General features: G+C 45.7%; 1 protein-coding gene across 1 annotated transcript in view; it reads left to right on the top strand.

Annotated features, from left to right (window-relative positions):
- Positions 1-398: 398 nt before the first annotated feature.
- Positions 399-18,347, top strand: part of FDX1 (ferredoxin 1) — a 30,803-nt gene continuing 12,854 nt past the window's right edge. Inside the window, exons 1-2 of the mRNA XM_080815175.1 lie at positions 399-798; positions 5,586-5,710. Of these exons, the coding sequence (XP_080671301.1) occupies positions 632-798; positions 5,586-5,710 (292 nt within the window). The 5' untranslated portion in view covers positions 399-631. The remainder of the gene's footprint in view (positions 799-5,585; positions 5,711-18,347) is intronic.

Genomic DNA, 18,347 nt, shown 5'->3' with positions numbered 1-18,347 from the left:
CGGCTTTCTCCAGTATCCCTTTATAATCATAACTGTTCCTCTGTGTATCACGTCCGTTGGCATTGTGAAATTTCCTACTGTCCTTGTTTGACAATGCCCAGAATTCCCTTTTTTCCCTAATGTGAACTCCAGGGTGATAATCGCCCACACTGGGTTTTGTTTTCTTTTGAACGGGGAGAAGGCGAGAGAAGGGCGAAACGGAAGTGGTGGTTTCCTTACCTGCCGGCCCTTCTACGGTATCTTCCCGCGCGGCGTCGGCGGCCGCTCACAGCTCCGGGTTCCGGCGCGCCCACGGCGGTCGGAGCCGCAAGGTGCAGGCCAACCTGGTCGGGAGGGGCCCCGCCCCCGCCCCCGCCCCCGCGCTCAGCCCCGCCCCCGAGAGGCCACACCCGCCCGGGAGGCTGGGGAACGGGCAGCGGGAGGCGCTGCACTCGGGGTGCCGCCGGGTTTATAGGTCACCGGGAAGGCGCGCGCAGCCCGCGGCCGCCGTACGGAGCAGGCCCTCGCCGGGACCCCAGCCGCCGCGCTCCTCCCCGCGGACTCCCGGGCGTCCGGCGCCGGCGCGGCGGCCTGTTCGCAGTCGCCGTGCCGACCGCTGCCGTCGCTTCCGGTCGTTACGTGACCACCGGCTATGGCCGCCGCGGGGGGCGCCCGGCTCCTGCGCGCCGCCTCCCCGGCCCTAGGCAGCGCGGCCCGTCGCTGGCTGCTCGTCGCCGGACCCCGCGCGGCCCCGGGCCGGGGCGGCGGCGCGGGGGGGCTGCCCCGGACGCTGAGCGTGTCGGCGCCGGCGCGGAGCAGGTGAGGCGCGGCGCGGCGTGCGCATGCGGGCGGGGGTCCCGGGCGCCGCGGCGGGGCGGCGTCGGCTTCCTCGTTCCGCTTCTTCTGCTCAGGCGCCTGCGTCCCGGGCGCTGTCCGCGGTCGCTCGCCGTTCGGCCCGCCCGACCCGTAGCGCTTCTGCGGGCCTGTCTCCCTTGTGTCCCGCCGACGCCTGCTGGAATCGGGGCCGCGGGACGCAGGCTCTCCAGTTCCCCGCGCCTCCCGGGGGCCTCCAGAAAGCCGTGCGCTCTGCCGCCGCCCGCTCCCGGGGTTTGGCTGGGCGCTGACCTTTGATTTGACCGGAGCCTGCAGTGACCTTCATAAGATGCTCCCCACGGATGTCCTGGCCAGCAGTTGTCGTCCTGGGCCTTTCCCCCACCCTGTTGGGACATTCTGTTTCCAGTTCTCTGGCAGAGGAATGTCTTGTTTGGAATACACCCACTCTGTTCCCGGTACTTCCCTGTCCGCTCTCTCCGAGCTGGTACGGGGCTAAAAGGCTCTGCCTAGGGTTGGCAAGGCAGGGTTTTAAACTGGGCTTAATGCCTAACTTCCCTCATCACTGTAGGCCTCAGTTTCCCCATTTATAAATGGAGCATAGCACTAGTGTAGGCCTCGTACAGTTATTTGAAGACTAAGTCAGGTAGTACAGGTAGTTTTGTGCCTCGCAAATTGGGGAGGGCTCAGGGGATGCCACCTGTGAACTGTAGCTACTGAGGCCCACAGTGTTGTGTTTTGTATTAAATGTTGAAGTGAAAAAATTTCCCCCAAATATGGTGAAGTTTTATATTCTTGGGCGTATTTGTTTTTCAAAGACACAGCCCCCTGCGATGTCATAGAGTTAAAATGTACTCATCATTTCAGAGTGTAGCAGTGGGGGGGGGGGACGTGTGTGATGCAGGTCCTTGCTGTCCCCCAGCAGGATGCAAGAACTGGAGGCTGAGTGTTGTCCACTGCCTTACCTGGTTTCTTCTTGATAAGGTCCCTGAGAACAGAGACTAGGACTTAATCATCTTGCCTCCTTTAATCCTGTTACATAGAGTGTGCTTAATAAATTTTTGTTCCGTGGACTGTGGGGAGATAATGGAGAAGGCAAAGCCAGATTTCTTTGTCCCTATTTCCTTGACATTTCCCTGCCTTGACCTCTCTCCATGCGTGTATCTTGCTTTCTGCTGTGCATGCGTTCTTGAAAAATTGTGTATAAATTGCGACATATGTCGAACATATTTACAAAACCAGTCTTTAAAGGGAACACGAGTGCTTTTGTACATGGGAATTATCTCCCCTAAACTTACTAAGTTTGAACTTGGTTAGACAAATTGTCTTAAAAGGAAGCACATCTGTTCTATTCCCTATAATCCTCCTTTCCCCACCTTGGCCCTGTTTCAGTGGATGGCCTTGTGCCTCGTATCGCAGACTTCGGAGCTCCAGCTAGATTTTCCAAGTCTTACTGTCTGAGGCTTGTGTTTTCCAGTTTGGATATGACTAACCACATGTGGCTATTTAAGATAACTTATGTTAAATTCAGTGAAAAGATTCAGTATTCCAGGTGCACTGGCTGCATGTCAAGTACTCAGCAGCCGCGTTGGGCCAGCAGCGACTGTACTGGCCGCCGCAGGTACAGAACATCTCTGCTGGTGCAGATACGTTTCACTGGACAGAGCAGCCTCGAGGCTGTAGTTCCATCTCGGGAAGTTGTGCATGTATCTAAGTTATCAGTAACTGAGAGCTGAAAAACTCCTTTTGCTCCAAAATACCCTGACACAATACTTCATATTTTGTTGTGATTTCGGTTCCAAAGGGCTATCACAAAACTTGCTGTATTTCACTCTCAAGAAAATCCTGGGAGGTAGGTGGGCTAGGGGATACAAATTTCATGTTAAGTAGCTGACAAACTAGGTGTTTAGCAAACACCATAAGAGTTGATAATTCTTTAGCCCAAGGAGTCATTTGGAAGAGTTAGGGTGGCCATGGAAGTAGGGAGCCCTAAAAGGGGCCCTTTCCCTGGACCAACTGCCCCAGGGCCCCCCCGTATGGTAAAAGGGTGGGCAGCAGCCATCACTTCCCTCCCTAGGAGAAGTCTGTCACGAATTTACCATGGCCATCCCTCACAGCTTCCTTAAAACATCTGTGGCCGAGCAGAATAAATGGCAGTAGGAAAATGTAACAAATGAAGAAAAGAGATGCGTGTGGTGCTGACTGACTAACTGATGATGGTAGAAGATTTAGAAGGACTGTATTTCTCAGTGTGTGAATTCTTACCCTGAGGAACAGCTCAGGGCTTTTGGCGAGTTCTTAGAAGTGGGGGGAATATATAAAACCCACCAATACCAATGACTAATAGCAGACGGAGAAAGGTATTTGGGTAACGTACATGTGTATGATGCTTTAAGGAACAGAGTTTCCACAGACTTTCCTTGAATGGTCTCAGCCGCTCGCTGAAGTCACTGTTGCCCGCATCTCCCCGTCCGCCAGCAAGGAAGTGGGCGGCTTCCCGCGGTCATCTCGCGCGCGTGTGTCCGCGCGTGTGTCCGAGCCACAGCTGCAGCCTGCATCTGATTCTTGGGTTCCAGGCTCTGTCGACTGCAGATGACCCTTCCTCTCCCGTTTCTGCTTCCTCTCCGGGCCTTCAGCAGACCTTTCATTGCTCTCACTCTGCGGTTTTTTCGGGGGACTGTACGCCTTTAGCCCTTCAGGCTTCTCAGCAACAAAAGGACTGAGGCCTTAAAGTTATGAATCTGTGTTTGTTGAGCGCTCCTCTGTGTTAGGTATTTTGCCTCCGTTGTTAAAACTGGAATCTACATGTTACCCTGATTTTATAGAAGAGGAGTCTGATGTCACATTTCCGTGCTGTAAGCTTAGCTGTAGAATGCTCCAGAAGAACAGCAGTGGTAAAACGTCTGGCTTACAGTGGTGCCCGTCCGGGATGGGATGGTTGCTGTCGTCCTTCCTGCAGCCTTTAGCTCCCGGGCATTTGTCCTTGTCAGATCCCTAGACTGTGGAGCTGGGCTCAGACCCGTGTTTCCATCTGGATTCTGGACATTCTTCTCTGGTTCTTTTCTTTTAGCTCAATTAAAACAGGCGTCGACTTGGACTCATTTCCATCTTCCCCAAGGCTGCTCCATCTCTGTGAACTCTGGGTTGAACTGGAGCCCTCCTTGCCTGAGCTGCAGAGCTTAACATTGTTTCTTCCGTCTTTCTCAGTCTGCCTTGTACAGATGGGCAACAGAACCCTCGCTTTCCGTGTCCTGAGTATCTCTGAGGTCAGTTCTCCTACATTCTTTCTTTGTCTGTGTTCTTGGAATAACCCCGGAAGCGGAGTCCGCCCCGCCTCCAGAGTATCCTCATTGGCAGCCACTGCCTTGGAGAGGTGGCAGTTACCTAGTTCAAAATCATGACTAATATTCAGGAGTACTTACTTCAGAAGTACTTTCTGGCCGTGAAGAGAAGTTGGAGAGCACTGGCCCTTTTGGAGAGACATATTCTCTCTCTCTCTCTCTCTCTCTCTCGGACACGCACACATACACAGTTGATAATTTTTAATTCATACAGTTCTCTTTTTTCAGCATTGAATTATCAGGGAGGGCATTATCTGAAAGGGGCTTTCAGTTGCCTCATTTGTTCAATAAGGTAATTGGACTTGATAATTTGGGATTCTATAATTATAGGTTTTTTCTTACACGAAAGTTTTCTTTGATGGATTATTACCATCTATTGGCGGTAGTGAAAATTGCAACTAATTCTTTTCAGCTGAAGTACATCTTTTCATTTGTGAGGCAAAAATTTAAAAATGACCGACGGTGGATGACAAGCTTCTAGTTGCAAACGGAATTTCTTCTCCCAGATTGTGTAGTGATGTTTGTGAGAAGCAAAAGCGCTTTAAGTCAGTCAGCTAACTCTGGTGGGTACTATAATATCCTGTAATGAAACACATAAGGAGGCATTTTATTTATCCTCCCATGGATTCAAACAAACACAAATCTACACTAGTCCCTTTGATTTTTGAGTACATGATGAGGACCAAAGTGAGATGTTTAAATGCTCAGAAAACAGTCGGACTGCTGCCTCACAGCCACAGTGCCTACCAGACACCTGCGTGACAGGTGTCGTACTGACCCCAGAATGATGGGCCTTTTTCCAGTGCTCCACAACCGTGCTCTCATCTTTTAGGGATGTTACGTAGAGACGTTGCTTTTAAGAGGGCTTTGGGAGAGCAACATAGATTTAATGACTGATGAGGATTGCTAAATGTTGTCACGTGACTGTGACCTATGACCGTGACCCTTGGGGTGACACAACAGGTGGCCTTAATAGAAATGTGGTTGCTCTTTCCTTTAAGGTGGTGGGTAGAGCTTCCTCTCTGGTAGGTGGAGAGATAGACACGCCTCAGCTTTGTGATGTCTTTTTCTCAAATAAACTGTGGAAAGAAAATACGATAGAAAACATTTTGTGTGCGTGGGTGCACCTCCATAGACGCACACCCTATTTCCTTTGGCCTTACAGGTTCTGAAAAGAGTTTAAAAAAATTTAATTAATTTATTTGACAGAGAGAGAGAGCACAAGCAAGGGGAGCAGCAGGCAGAGGGAGAGGGAGAGGTAGGCTCCTTGACGAGCAGGGAGCCCAGTGTGGGGCTTGATCCCAGGACCCGGGGTCATGACCTGAGCCGCAGGCAGCCGCTTAACTGACTGAGCCACACAGGTGCCCCTGAAAACAATATTTTAAAGTATACCTTGAAATGACTAAAAATAATAAAGGACTGCTTCCTTTCCAGCTCAGAAGATAAAATAACAGTTCACTTTGTAAACCGTGACGGCGAGACATTAACAGCCAAAGGAAAAGTTGGTGACTCTCTGCTGGATGTTGTGATCGAAAATAATCTAGATATTGATGGTTTTGGTGAGTATGGGACATTCCTTAAAATTTATAAGTGAAACCATTAAATGGGTTTCAACTATTGGGGGCTTTTTTGTAGAATTTTAACCTTTAGCATGCTAAGTAAAATACTAAAATTCAGGATGTGTTAGTGTTAAATTCTCATTTATAAAGAATATGAGTGATACTGCATTTCTCTTCTTTGTACGTTGAATTAACCATGTGCCCCGAAGTCTGTTGCCTCATTCCCTTACTGATGATGACTTGTGTGCCACTAAGCTGGGGGTAGCAACTGGAGTTGAAAGACACCAGGTTAGAGATCATGAATGTCAGATCACAGAGGAGTGGTTTTGACTTAGTCTTTTGGTTTTAACTTTGTATTTGGAAATACCTTCAACTTAGAGAAAAGAATTTTCCTATATAATCTTCACTAAGCTTCCCCTACTGTTAACAGTTTACATTACTGTGGTATAGTAATCAAAACCCAGAAATTAATGTTGACTCAGTTACTCAAAAACTTGAGATTTAATAGAATTTTCCTGGTTTTTCCAACTGTCTTTTGTTTTGGGATTCAATCTAGGAGCCCACGTTGCATTTAGGTATTATATGTCCATAGTCCCTTCAGTCTGTGACATTTCCTTGGTCCTTTTCTTGTTTTTCACAACCTTGATACTTTTGAAAAGCACTGGTACATTATTTTATAAAATGTGTCCCTCAATTTGGGTTTGACTGCTGCTTTCTTGTATTGATAGAGCTTATGCATTATTTTAAGCGAGTTAAGGAGTTACTTACTCCTTTTTTAAATTTTATTTTTATTGTGCTATAATTGCCATTTAACTTTATATTTGTTTTAGGTGTGTCACATACTGTTTTGATATTTGTATGTATTACAAAATAGTCATCTCAATACATCCAGCTACCCTGCGTCACCACATGGTCTTGAATGTCCATTCCCCTGCCTGGAAGGGCAATTTATCTACCTCTTTTTTTTTTTTTTTTTTTTAAGATTTTATTTATTTATTTGACAGACAGAAATCACAAGTAGGCAGAGAGGCAGGCGGCGGGTGGGGGGGGAAGCAGGCTCCCTGCTGAGCAGAGAACCCAGTGCGGGACTCAATCCCAGGACTCTGGGACCATGACTTGAGCCGAAGGTAGAGGCTTTAACCCACTGAACCACGCAGGTGCCCCAGTTTATCTACCTCTTGTTAGAGAAGGAAGTGTTTTAGTTAGAAAGTTTTTATGTCTTGCTCTGACTGTATTCTCACACAAAGCAGATGTTCCAGAAACTGCCTTTGTATGGCTCAGGGACACGCAGTCTTTCACTTGGCAGTGTTTTTTGTTTTTTTTTTTTAAAGATTTTATTTATCAGATAGAGATCACAAGTAGGCAGAGAGGCAGGAAGAGAGAGAGAGAGAGGAAGGGAAGCAGGCTCCCCGCTGAGCAGAGAGCCCGATGCAGGGCTCGATCCCAGGACCCTGAGATCATGACCTGAGCCAAAGGCAGAGGCTTTAACCCACTGAGCCACCCAGGCGCCCCTCACTTGGCAGTTTTGCTCAAGCTCGCTTGCTCGCTCGCTCTCTCTCTCTCTCTCGCTGGAGTGGTGGTTCTCAAAGGGGGTTCCTTTTACCATTAGCATCATGTCACTTGGGAAATGCAGATCCTCAGGCCCTGTGCCAGACCTTCTGAATCAGAAAGGCTGCGGTAGAGCCCAGCAATGTGTTTTCACAGTCCTCCGTGTGATTTTGATGTATGTTAAAGTTTGCAAACCACTGGTCTGCAGGAAAGGCCCAAGGAGTATATCTGACTATGATTCATTCAAGGCATTGTTCACTCTGCACTTTTAAGAGCCTTTCCAGATCAGAATTATGTCTCCTCCATTTTCTCTTCATGTAATAAATATGCCTGTGTTAATGCTCATCACGGCTTTCCTCTTTAGGGAGGATGCCCCTCTCCCGTATGAAATTACGAACTCTTGCTCAGGTGCCTCACAGAGTAGATTTTGCCAGAGATGACAGTGCATCATATTTGCTGAATTCTTACATCTAACATCAGTTCAGGTTAATCATAACAACGGCCATTTGAGCGCAAACAACATTCCAGCATATGTTATCTGTTCTTGTAACAACTCTAAGAAGTAGACTTGCTTTTTAAAAACTTCTATGTTAGGGACGCCTGGGTGGCTCAGACTGTTAAGTGTCTGCCTTCGGCTCAGGTCATGATTCCAGGGTCCTGGGATCGAGTCCCACATCGGGCTCCCTGCTCAGCGGAGAGTCTGCTTCTCCCTCTCCCTCTACCTCTCCCCCTCCTTGTGCTCTCTCTGTCTCTCTCAAATGAATAAATAAAATACCTAAAAAAATAAAAAAAAATTAAAAAAAAACAAACTTCTATGTTATAGATGAAGAAAGTGAGTTTCGGGGAGATTAATTTTCCTGGGGTCATACATGGAGCAGTTAGGAGGTCTAGGACTCAAGTCTCTAACCCCCAAACCCCTGCTTTTTCCTTTCCTTTTGCCTTTCTACCATTTTCCCTAAGAGTTGTCCTTCCTGTGTAAACACCTGTTCCAGAAAGAATTGATACAGTTCTAATTTTAAGGAGTGTTTTAGTTGAATGCAGTGGTTCTTGGCTGGGACTGAGTTTCAGAACCTCTACAGAGCTTTAAAAAATGCAGACATCTGCCTTCCATCCTAAGTAATCCAGGGAAAGACAAAGTTGTGCAGGTAGACTTGTAAAAAGTTGCACAGGGTTCAGATCTACACTGTGGGTAAGAATGACTAATTTAGGAAAAGAACTCACTGGTAATTTATGTAAAATATATATTCTATAAAATTTATAATTCGTCTTCCTCATGAGTTCATTCAGCTACATCTTTAAAAAATTTTTTTTCTTTTTTCTTTTTTTTAACTACTTAAAAACTTCACATAGGCTCCACACTCAGCATGTGGAGGCCAACACAGGGCTTGAACTCGCGACCCTGAGATCTTGACCTGAGCTGATATCAGGAGTCAGATGCTTAAATGACTGAGCGACCCCAGGTAGCCCGCATTCAGCTATGCTTTTAACTCAACTTAGTTTCTCTGAATGTTTCTCTCACAAATGAAAAGCGGTACAGCACACAGTGATTGAGAATAGACTGTGGAATCAGATTATGGTTCATAAAGCAGCGCTAAGACGCCTCTGACTGGCCATGAGACCCGGAGCCAGCCACTCAAAAGTCCGTATGCCCCAATTTCCTCTTCTGTGAAATAGGACTTTAAAGGTTCCGGCCTCACGGGGTTGTTGAGGATTAAACGGGCTGTCGGAAGTGAAGTGCTGAGCCCAGCGCTGACCTTGGTGAGAACAGTGGCGTCTGTGGCATTTTAACTGGCCTTCCCTCATCCTCTCCCCGCTCTTGCGGTAGCTTTAAGACTCCGCAGCTGCGGAACTACAGGAGCTGTGAAGCCCAGCAGCCTCGCAGCCCCCGGAGGGGCGGATGGGGTTTGAACTCCTCGGGAAGTCCCAGCTCCAGAACATGGTCACGTGTCCTACAGCTTCCCGGGAAAGCTCCATGCCAGGGAGTCGTTCTCTGGCCCGCCTCCGGGACTGCTCTGTGCAGGGAGCTCTGTCCCTGCGCCTTCAGTCTGAAACAGGCACCTGCAGCTGTTTCACACACCAGCTGGGCAAGCACGAGCCCGGCCAAGCATTTAAAAGGAAGATGTGGGGAACGAGATGTCTGTAGCGGGCTTTGAAATGCCCTGCGGATCTGGAAGGGCCATGCACACGTGCAGGACCCTGCTCATGCCCAAGAAGGACGTGACAGCATCCCAGCCTCTCACCCTGGCTCCCCGTCAGGTCCTGCACGGTGAGGGCTGAGACAGACGTGTAGGCTGCTCGAACATTGAGGGGCGCACACCACGCCCACACACGCCAGGCATGTCAGCAAAGGGTAGAAGACTCACTGCTTCCAAGCACTGAAGGACACCCTGCGCGGGCCTCTGGCTGACCACTAAGCTAACTGAGCAGAGACCTCAGTGGCCGCACACGAGCGGGAAGACAGACTTGAGAGAATTAGGAACGTCACCAGGAGCAACAGCAAACCTGGGGCACAGGGTGGAGACCCTCATTTCCACAGTTGCCACATCGTGTTATCTCTAGTGTCCACTTTCAGTAAAAAAAATTCAAGCACCAAAAGAAATGGGAGAGTGTGGCCCGCACTCGAAGCTCCCCCCGAGGAGGCCGAGGTGATAGACTTACCAGACAAAGACGTTACACCAGCTGTTACGGAAGCTCAGAATGCTGAGGGACATGACACGGAGGTTCTCTGGCATCTTCCCGTCGGAATGTGTGGAGGCCATTGCCGCTCTGAGTGGGGACACGTCAATGAAATGATGGACGTTGTTCATGCCCTTGAGAAAGCTGAGCTTTTGAGAGCTCTGAGAAAGCTAATATGGAGCCTGCGATCTGTAAATTGATTTTTATAAATTTCTCCACAGATTTGATCGTATGCACTATGCCTATAAACTGGGCTATTACTGCAGAGATATTTGTAACAGCAAAAGATTTGAAACAACCAAATGCCCATCAATAGAGGGCTGGTGTGTAAGTTATACAATGGGATATTATATGGGATATTATATATTCTTTCTAAGAAAAGAAGTCTCTGGAAGGAGTCTTAAAACCAAATATCAGTACTTATCTGTTGGTAGGAGGAAGATTTTCATTCTACAACTTTTTTTTTTTTAGGATTTTATTTATTTACTTGAGAAAGGGAGTGAGTTGAGAGAGAGAGAGAGAGAGAGCGCGTGTGCTTACAAGCCGGGGGAGAGGCAGAGGGAGAAGCACGCTCCCCACTGAGCAGGGAGCCCAAAGTGGGGCTCCATCCCAGGACCCCGAGATCATGACCTGAGCTGAAGGCAGATGCCTAACTGACTGAGCCACCTAGGCGCCCCTCATTCTACAACTTTTTATGCTTTCTGAGTTTTGAATAGTGTGAATGGGTGACCTGTCTTAAAAATGTCTGTAAGAAAAAACTGAGAGGAGACAACCTAAATATCTAACAACAGGGACTGTGTAAGTCTGCGATGGCATTTCTGAAGTAGAGTATGTGTCTGTTAGAAGTAACATTTACAGTGTATAATCACATAGGTAGATGCTTATCAGTGGAAAACACAATGTTTTTAGTTGCTTTCGATTTTTCAGAATGCACTGAGAAAGATACTAGAAGATGTTCAGACAGACAGTATGGCTGTCTCTTCTTGATCTGATGGTGAGGTTCTCATCTTTATTCCACTTCTCTCTATTTTAACTGCTACGAGTAAATGCAATGATTTACTTTACTACCTGTGACTTGCATAAGTCACTGGTTTTCCCTGTGCCTCACTTTCATTAAAAATCAAATGAGGGCAATAATAGTATTCCCCTCATAGGACTTTCATAATAGTTAAGTCAATATTATGTCTTCAGAATATTATGACATTAGGAAAGTGTTAAAAATATCTGTACTAGTCTATTTTATTATATAAAAATTGATGTATGTGATGAGAATACCACTTCAGGGCCATCAGGATGACTTCCTTCAGAAGAAGGGGAGAAGAACAGGTATTGGCAGGGAGGAGGAGGAGAAAGTGCAGGTCTGATGCGGGGCTGCTGGGAACTCGGCAAGGTGCAGCCGCCGTGGACGGCAGTTTGGCCGGTCCTCAGGGAAACAGAGTTACTGTGTGATCCAGCAGTGCCCTTCTAGGGCATCCCCGGAAGAATTGCAAGCAGAGACTCAGATCCTTGTATAGCAGTGTTCACAGTGGTCCAAAGATGGAAACAACTCACACGTCCCCAGCAGATGAGTGGATAAACAAAATGTGGTATATATGTGGACCGGACTGTTCTTTAGGCATAAAAAGTGCTAAAGTTCTGATATCAGCTGCAGCAGGATGAGCCGTGAGATCGTTGTGCTACGTGTGTAAGCCAGACACAAAAGGGCAAGTGCTCTGGGACTCCCCTGAGCCCCCCAGAGGGGGCAAATTCAGAGAGGCTAGAGAGAACAGAAGTTGCCAGAGACTGATGGGAGGAGAGAATCTGGGCTGTAGAATATCTTCTGGACATAGCTGGTGGCGATGGTCGTACAACATAATGAAGTACTTAGTGCCGCTGACCCGTATACTTAAACATGACTAAGGGTGGTAGATTTTATGTTATGTATATTTTACTACAATTAAAAAATTCGGGTAAGAAAGAAAATCTGTATAAACACAGAAAATAACTTTTTTTTTCTGATTAAAGAATCAATGCATTTTCGCTGTAGAAAATGTTGGAAAATTTAATAAGCATGTAAAATAAAAAATCTATCCATTATTCTAATCTCTGCAACCACTAATGACATTTCTGTGCTTTTTAAAACCTGTATTGTGGTTACATTTTATGCAGACACGAATTAGATAAAATTAGAGCAATATGAAACTATTGAAGTTTCGTACTCGACACAGTGTTTGAAATTATGTGACTGTCTCCACATTTTTAAGATTCACTTAATTTGGGGCACCTGGGTGGCTCAGTGGGTTAAAGCCTCTGCCTTTGGCTCAGGTCGTGATCTCAGGGTCCTGGGATCGAGCCCTGCATTGGGCTCTCCGCTCGGCAGAGAGCCTGCTCTCCCTTCCTCTCTCTCTGCCTGCCTCTCTGCCTACTTGTGATCTCTCTCTGTCAAATAAATAAATAAAATCTTCAAAAAAAAAAAAAAAGATTCACTTAATTGTAAAGCTGACAGTCGTGGTGAATTATAACCCGTCTCTGTGCTAATGCCACGAGGGGCTGCAGCGTGAGCAGGTAAACAGAAGCGTTTCCTGATCTTTGACAGCAGCGCTGAGACTTGGGACTGTGAGGCTGTTGAAAAAAATGGAAATCAGAATATCCCGCGGCAGTGCTCACTAACTCACCAGGTGACGGCATGGTGCTGGCATCCACCCCCAGACTGGAAACTGGGGGGTGGGAGCTGAGCGTGACCTAATGCCTAGGATGGTCAGCAATCACCCTGACCTTCTGTGCCATTAGTTGAGGAGTAGAGACTGTATAAGCCAAAGTGCTTGGAAAATAGGATTTTAAAAAGCAAAAATATTTTTAAGCTCAGAAAAATCCCTTAAATCAGGAGGTGTGAGAGCGGCGGGCGTGCCGCCGGGTGTCCCTTGCGGCGTCTGCAGCAGGTGTTGCTGGTCGGCTGAGCGACCGACCCTCCTGCCCTGTCGCTCCTGGCCTTCGTTTTTCTCTGAGAAAGTTAGTCTTGGCTGAGTTTTGAGTTCTGTGCCTCCCTTGCATAAAAAAAGATGATTGGTTCTAAACGCGTTGGGTTTTTTCCCCCACATTGGATATTCTATGAGAGAATATCTGACATTAAATATTCTTTCGTAAACATCGTTCGAACGTCTGGGGGCGCCTGGGTGGTGCCGTCAGTTGGGCGTCTGACTCGTGGTTTTGGCTCAGGTCATGATCTCGGGGTCGTGGGATTGAGCCCCGCGTCGGGCTCTGTACTCGGTGTGGAGTCTGCTTGGGATTCCCTGCCTCCCTCTCCCTGCCCCTCCTGCATCTGTGCACACTCTCTTTCAAATAAATAAGTAAATCTTAAAAAAATAAGTACAATGTCTGTATAGTTTTCTATTATATGGATATGCCATGACTTATCCATCTCTTTCTTTGGACATTGGCTTCCGATTTTCAACTATTCTAAATAAACTTGAGGTGAACATCCTCAGAAATACTTTTTGTGTATATGTTTTATAATCTCCTCAATAAATTCCAGGGATAGAATTGCCTAGTAGAGTTTGTTTTATAAATGGCTCAAATTATTTGCCTGTTTTCTGATGAGGTATTGTTTGTTTTCTTGGTTAGCAAAAGCTCTCTAGATGTGCCATTTGACAAAAAAATCATATTTACCTAAATGAGTTTCAGCCTCTGTTACTTGAAGCCACATCTTTTCTCAAAGCATTGTAAATGCGTTATTTGCAGTAGATAATTTTCTTGAGTTGCTTTCCATTAATTCCTTCTAAATCAAAGCAAGCATAAGTATTGTGATCTTAATACCTCAAGGTATCTTTTAAAAATTTGAAGATCTTTAAAGAAAAAAAAAAAGGTCTCCTGGGTGCCTCAGTGGGTTAAAGCCTCTGCCTTTGGCTCAGGTCATCATCTCAGGGTCCTGGGATCGAGTCCTGCATCAGGCTCTCTGCTCAGCAGGGAGGCTGTTTCCTTCTCTCCCTGCCTCTCTGCCTACTTGTGATCTCTCTCTCTCTCTATCAAATAAATAAATAAAATCTTTAAAAAAATTAAAAATTTGAAGATATATCATCATTAATGGCCATGTATTGCAGTATGCTGATTTTCAAACTTCAGGTTGCAAGTATTAGTGGATCGTGAAACCAATGTAGTAGCTCCCAACAAGCATTTTAAGGAAATCAGAAAGAGCAGAATATAGAAAAACACACCATCTTTTGCAAGGGTATATTATCTCATGAACTATTTGTTGAGTTATTTTACAAAGTATATGTGTGCTGGGTCATGGTGTAGAATGAAGTTCACACTGAGTCACAATAAAAAAAAACTTGTTTTTGAAGGCCATTAGTTGGATGGGTAAGAATAGAATCTTTGTGCGTAGGTTTGATTCTCAGCTCTGCCGAGTAACCTGCTTTGTGACCCAGGGTTAGATACCTAACCTCTTGTTTTACTGAGGGTAGAGTGGGAATAATGTTAGTATCTACCTCATGAGACTTCTGGAAGGATCAAATGAGCTAATCAAAGCAAGTGCTTAAAGTAAACATTAGCTACTGTTGTTAGCATGGTTATTAATACAGGTTCATTGTTCATTACAGAGCACTTCAAAAATACGTTGAAAAAGGTTTCCCTGGGTGCCTGGGTGGCTTGGTCGGTTAAGCGTCTGCCGTCAACTCAGATCATGAGGGATCGAGCCCCGAATCGTGCTCCCTGCTCAACGGGGAGCCTGCTTCTCCCTCTACCCATTCTTCCACTTGTGCTCTCTCTCTCTCAAATACATAAAATCTTAAAAAAAAAAAAAGTTTCCCATCCCACTGAGGTAGGCACTGAAGAATCTTTCCCCCTTGCTACTCTAGGAATATAGAAAATTTAATGCCACAGTCTTTAGTAGTTTGACAGGAATTCTGCATTCACTTATGTGGTCTCTGGAGAGAAACTTTAAAGATCCATGACCTGAACGTGTCCAGAAATTTGGGCATGTAAATATAAACTTGCGGTAAGCTAAACCAGGTTCACTAAAGATAGAGTTAAGCCTAAGCCACTTTCTAGAATAAAGATGAAGGAAATGAGGTCAGGAAGTCTGGGGGCAGCTGTTTGGTTGATTCCTAACCTAGAATAAGGAGATTTTTTCAGTGTTGCCCTCGTAGTCCGACTTAGGGGAGGCTGACCAAGTACAGAGTCCTTTTTACAGTTTCTCTCTGGGTGATCTCATCCCTTCTGTGACCCCAAATCCCATGTTGATGTCCCTAAATTCTTGCATTTACCTTGTTAGCTCCCCTCTCCACTGAGCCTGGGACTTACAGATCCAACTTTCTACCTTACATCTCTTCCTGGAAATTGCACAGGCCTTTTAAAGTCAACATACCTAAATAGCATTTGATTTTTTTCTTCCCCACCGAAACTAGCTCTTCTCAGGTCTCACCTGCCATCCGTGAGCATCACTCAGCTGTTTCAGCTGGAAACTGGAGAGTGTCTTTGGCTCTTCCTTCTCCCCTGCCCCGTGCCTCCGGTGCCGTCAGCAGCTGCTGTCCGCTGTGCCTCCAACATACGCCTGCCCGCCTGCCCGCCTGCCCGCAGTCACTGCTTGGGGCCGGCCGGCCGCTGCCCGCTGGGAACTGTGCGGACCTGCTCCCGCTCTTGAGCCCCGCACTTGGGGTGATCAGGCACGTCCCCTGACTGCAAAGCATGAGTAACTTCCCGTGCCACGTAGGATACAAATCACATTCCTCACCCCAGCCTAGGAAGCCCCACTGCCCTTCTTCCTTTCCCGAATTTCTCACCATTCTTTCTCTCATTGCAGCCACACTGGCCTTTTCTCAAGAGCTGACCTCACGCAGAAATTTTGCTTTGAGACGTCATACACGCTTTACATGTTTCTCTTGCCTGGGACACCCCCTCTCTCCTCTCCTGTACACGGGATTTTCATCTGCCTCGGCTCAGGTTTTATGTTACTTCCTCAGTGAGGCTCTGCCCAACCGCCCTGGTCGCAGTCGGACTCCTCTCACTGCCCTGAGCCCTTTATTCTCCGCCACAGCATCCTCTGTCTTTCATTGCATGTATCACAACCTGTTAAGTATCTATTCATTCATTTACTTCCTCCTCAGAGCCTGTGATGGAGGATAAAATCATTCCTGTTTTATTCCTCACTGTATGAAGTAATGAGCATATATGAGTAAAAAGGAAAAAAATGGTAAATTTTGGAAGTAACACACTTATAAACATGTATATTTCCAACTTCTTTTTTGTTATTATTTCGAACTTTTATATTGATCCACATTTCTTGGAGGATCGGTTTTCAGGGTGTATTATAATATTTCGTCACTAGGGGGCAGCTATGCCTCTCTGATCAAACTGACCTAGTGTATTACCTCAGACCTTGGTTTTGTTTTTGTTTTTGTTTTTTTTTTTCCCCTGCTATATCATCTATTTCCTTCATGTCTCTTTTGAGGGAAATTATTCAAATTGGGAGATCCTGATCATGTTCACATAAATCTGTATGTATTCCTATCATGTTTTTTGATTCCCTATTGTTATACTGCATTACTGGCTATGCCAGATCAAACTTTACTATGGAAAATTAGATTTTATACTTACATATGGTTTCATATTTTTAATATATAATAATACAGTTATCCTCTGGATTTTGGGGGGGAAAGGGATTAGGTTGAGGTGGGCAATCTTTCTTGTTAGCATCATGTCTCCACAAAATAGTCTTAATATGATACATATGTGCGCACATGTATGCAAAATGATCTTTTTCCTGTTGGCAAACACACAAATTACATTAAAAAAAAGGAAAAATAGTCCGTAGATCTCTTTTTCTGGGAGTTAATATTATGGCAAGAAGTTTGTTTTAAAAAAAAAGTCAAGCCAGGGGTGCCTGGGTGACTCAGTTAAGTGTCTGACTCTTCGTTTCAGCTCAGGTCGTGTTCTCAGGATTGTGGGATTGAGCCCTGTGTTGGGCTTCACACTGGGCCTGGAGTCTGCTTAAGATTCTCTCCGTGCCTCCCCGCGCGCCCCCCCTCCCCCATCTTAAAACCAAACAAAAACCAAACTCAGTCTGGAGAAATTTTATTTATTACCAACCTCGAGATTAGCCAATAGCCATACTTACTAATTCTTTTTTTTTTTTTAAGATTTTATTTATTTATTTGATAGATCACAAGTAGGCAGAGAGGCAGGCAGAGAGAGAGAGGAGGGAGCAGGCTCCCCGCCGAGCAGAGAGCCTGATGTGGGGCTCGATCCCAGGACCCTGAGATCATGACCTGAGCCGAAGGCAGAGGCTTTAACCCACTGAGCCACCCAGGCGCCCCTCATACTTACTTATTCTTAAGGTAATTTTGAAATTATGTGAACTTGAAATTTTGTAGATTAACGGTATTAAGGGTCTTACTCTAGTAAAATCAGAATTACTGTGAAAACCGAAAGTTTGTCAAGAATCCCATAGTTTCCGGGAGCTAGGCTGTGTCAACTGTAAATTTTACATTTGTTATTGTAGCTAAAGTGATGCCATCCTCAGTCACTATCATGTAGACTGCTGTTTATGGAAATCAGAATGTTGGTGTGGTTTTGTTGACTGTAGTGGTGATGTTTTAAATTCTGGTTATAATTTAATATTTTTTAAAGCCTATAACGGTTTCAGCCAAGCATTCGTTAAGTGCTAATGCTGAAAAATGCATCTGAAAATCAGTTATTTTGGAATAGAATTTAGATGTGACAGAAAGCTATGACAAAAGCCAAAAATCTGTCATGATACGTGTTACTATTAATTTAGGAGAACTCTTAATCATTAGCCAGAGTGCCACCAAAATCAAAGCAGCACTGAAGTGTGCATATGTTGAAGTTCATGAAAATTGTTATACAACCAAGCAAGGATGACCGATAAAGTGCCAGTGCCAGGGGCTAATACCAGTGTGGCTATAATGTGTCCCTAAGTCTGATTATTGTCTATGATAATCATATTTTATATATATTTATATATCATATTTTTGATTATTTGAAAGGTGGACATAGTAATGCAAAAAGTTTTATTTGAAATGTTTGTTCACCTAAGTGTATTTTATTATTATTATTATTTTTAAAAATCTTATTTTGGAGAGAGCACTTTTTTGGGAAAGTCTTTGTCTTTCATTTCTGAAGAACAACTTTGTCAGAGTGTTTTGGTTGGAGTTTTTCCTGCCAGCGTGTTGTATATGTCATCTTGGTGTCTCCTGGCCTCTATGGCTTCTTTCTTTCTTTTTTTTTTTTTTTTTAAAGATTTTATCCATTTATTTGACACAGAGAAAGGGAGCGCACACAAGCAGGCAGAATGGCAGGTAGAGGGAGAAGGAACAGGAGAAGCAGGCTCCCCACTGAGCAGAGAGCCCGACATGGGGCTCCATCCCAGGACCCTGGAATCATGACCTGAGCTAAAGGCAGACACTCAACTGACTGAGCC

This window comes from Martes martes (assembly GCF_963455335.1).
Source record: "Martes martes genome assembly, chromosome: 10".
NCBI lineage: Eukaryota > Metazoa > Chordata > Mammalia > Carnivora > Mustelidae > Martes > Martes martes.
Note: the sequence above shows the minus strand (reverse complement) of the source record. Positions and strands in the feature narration are given on the sequence as shown.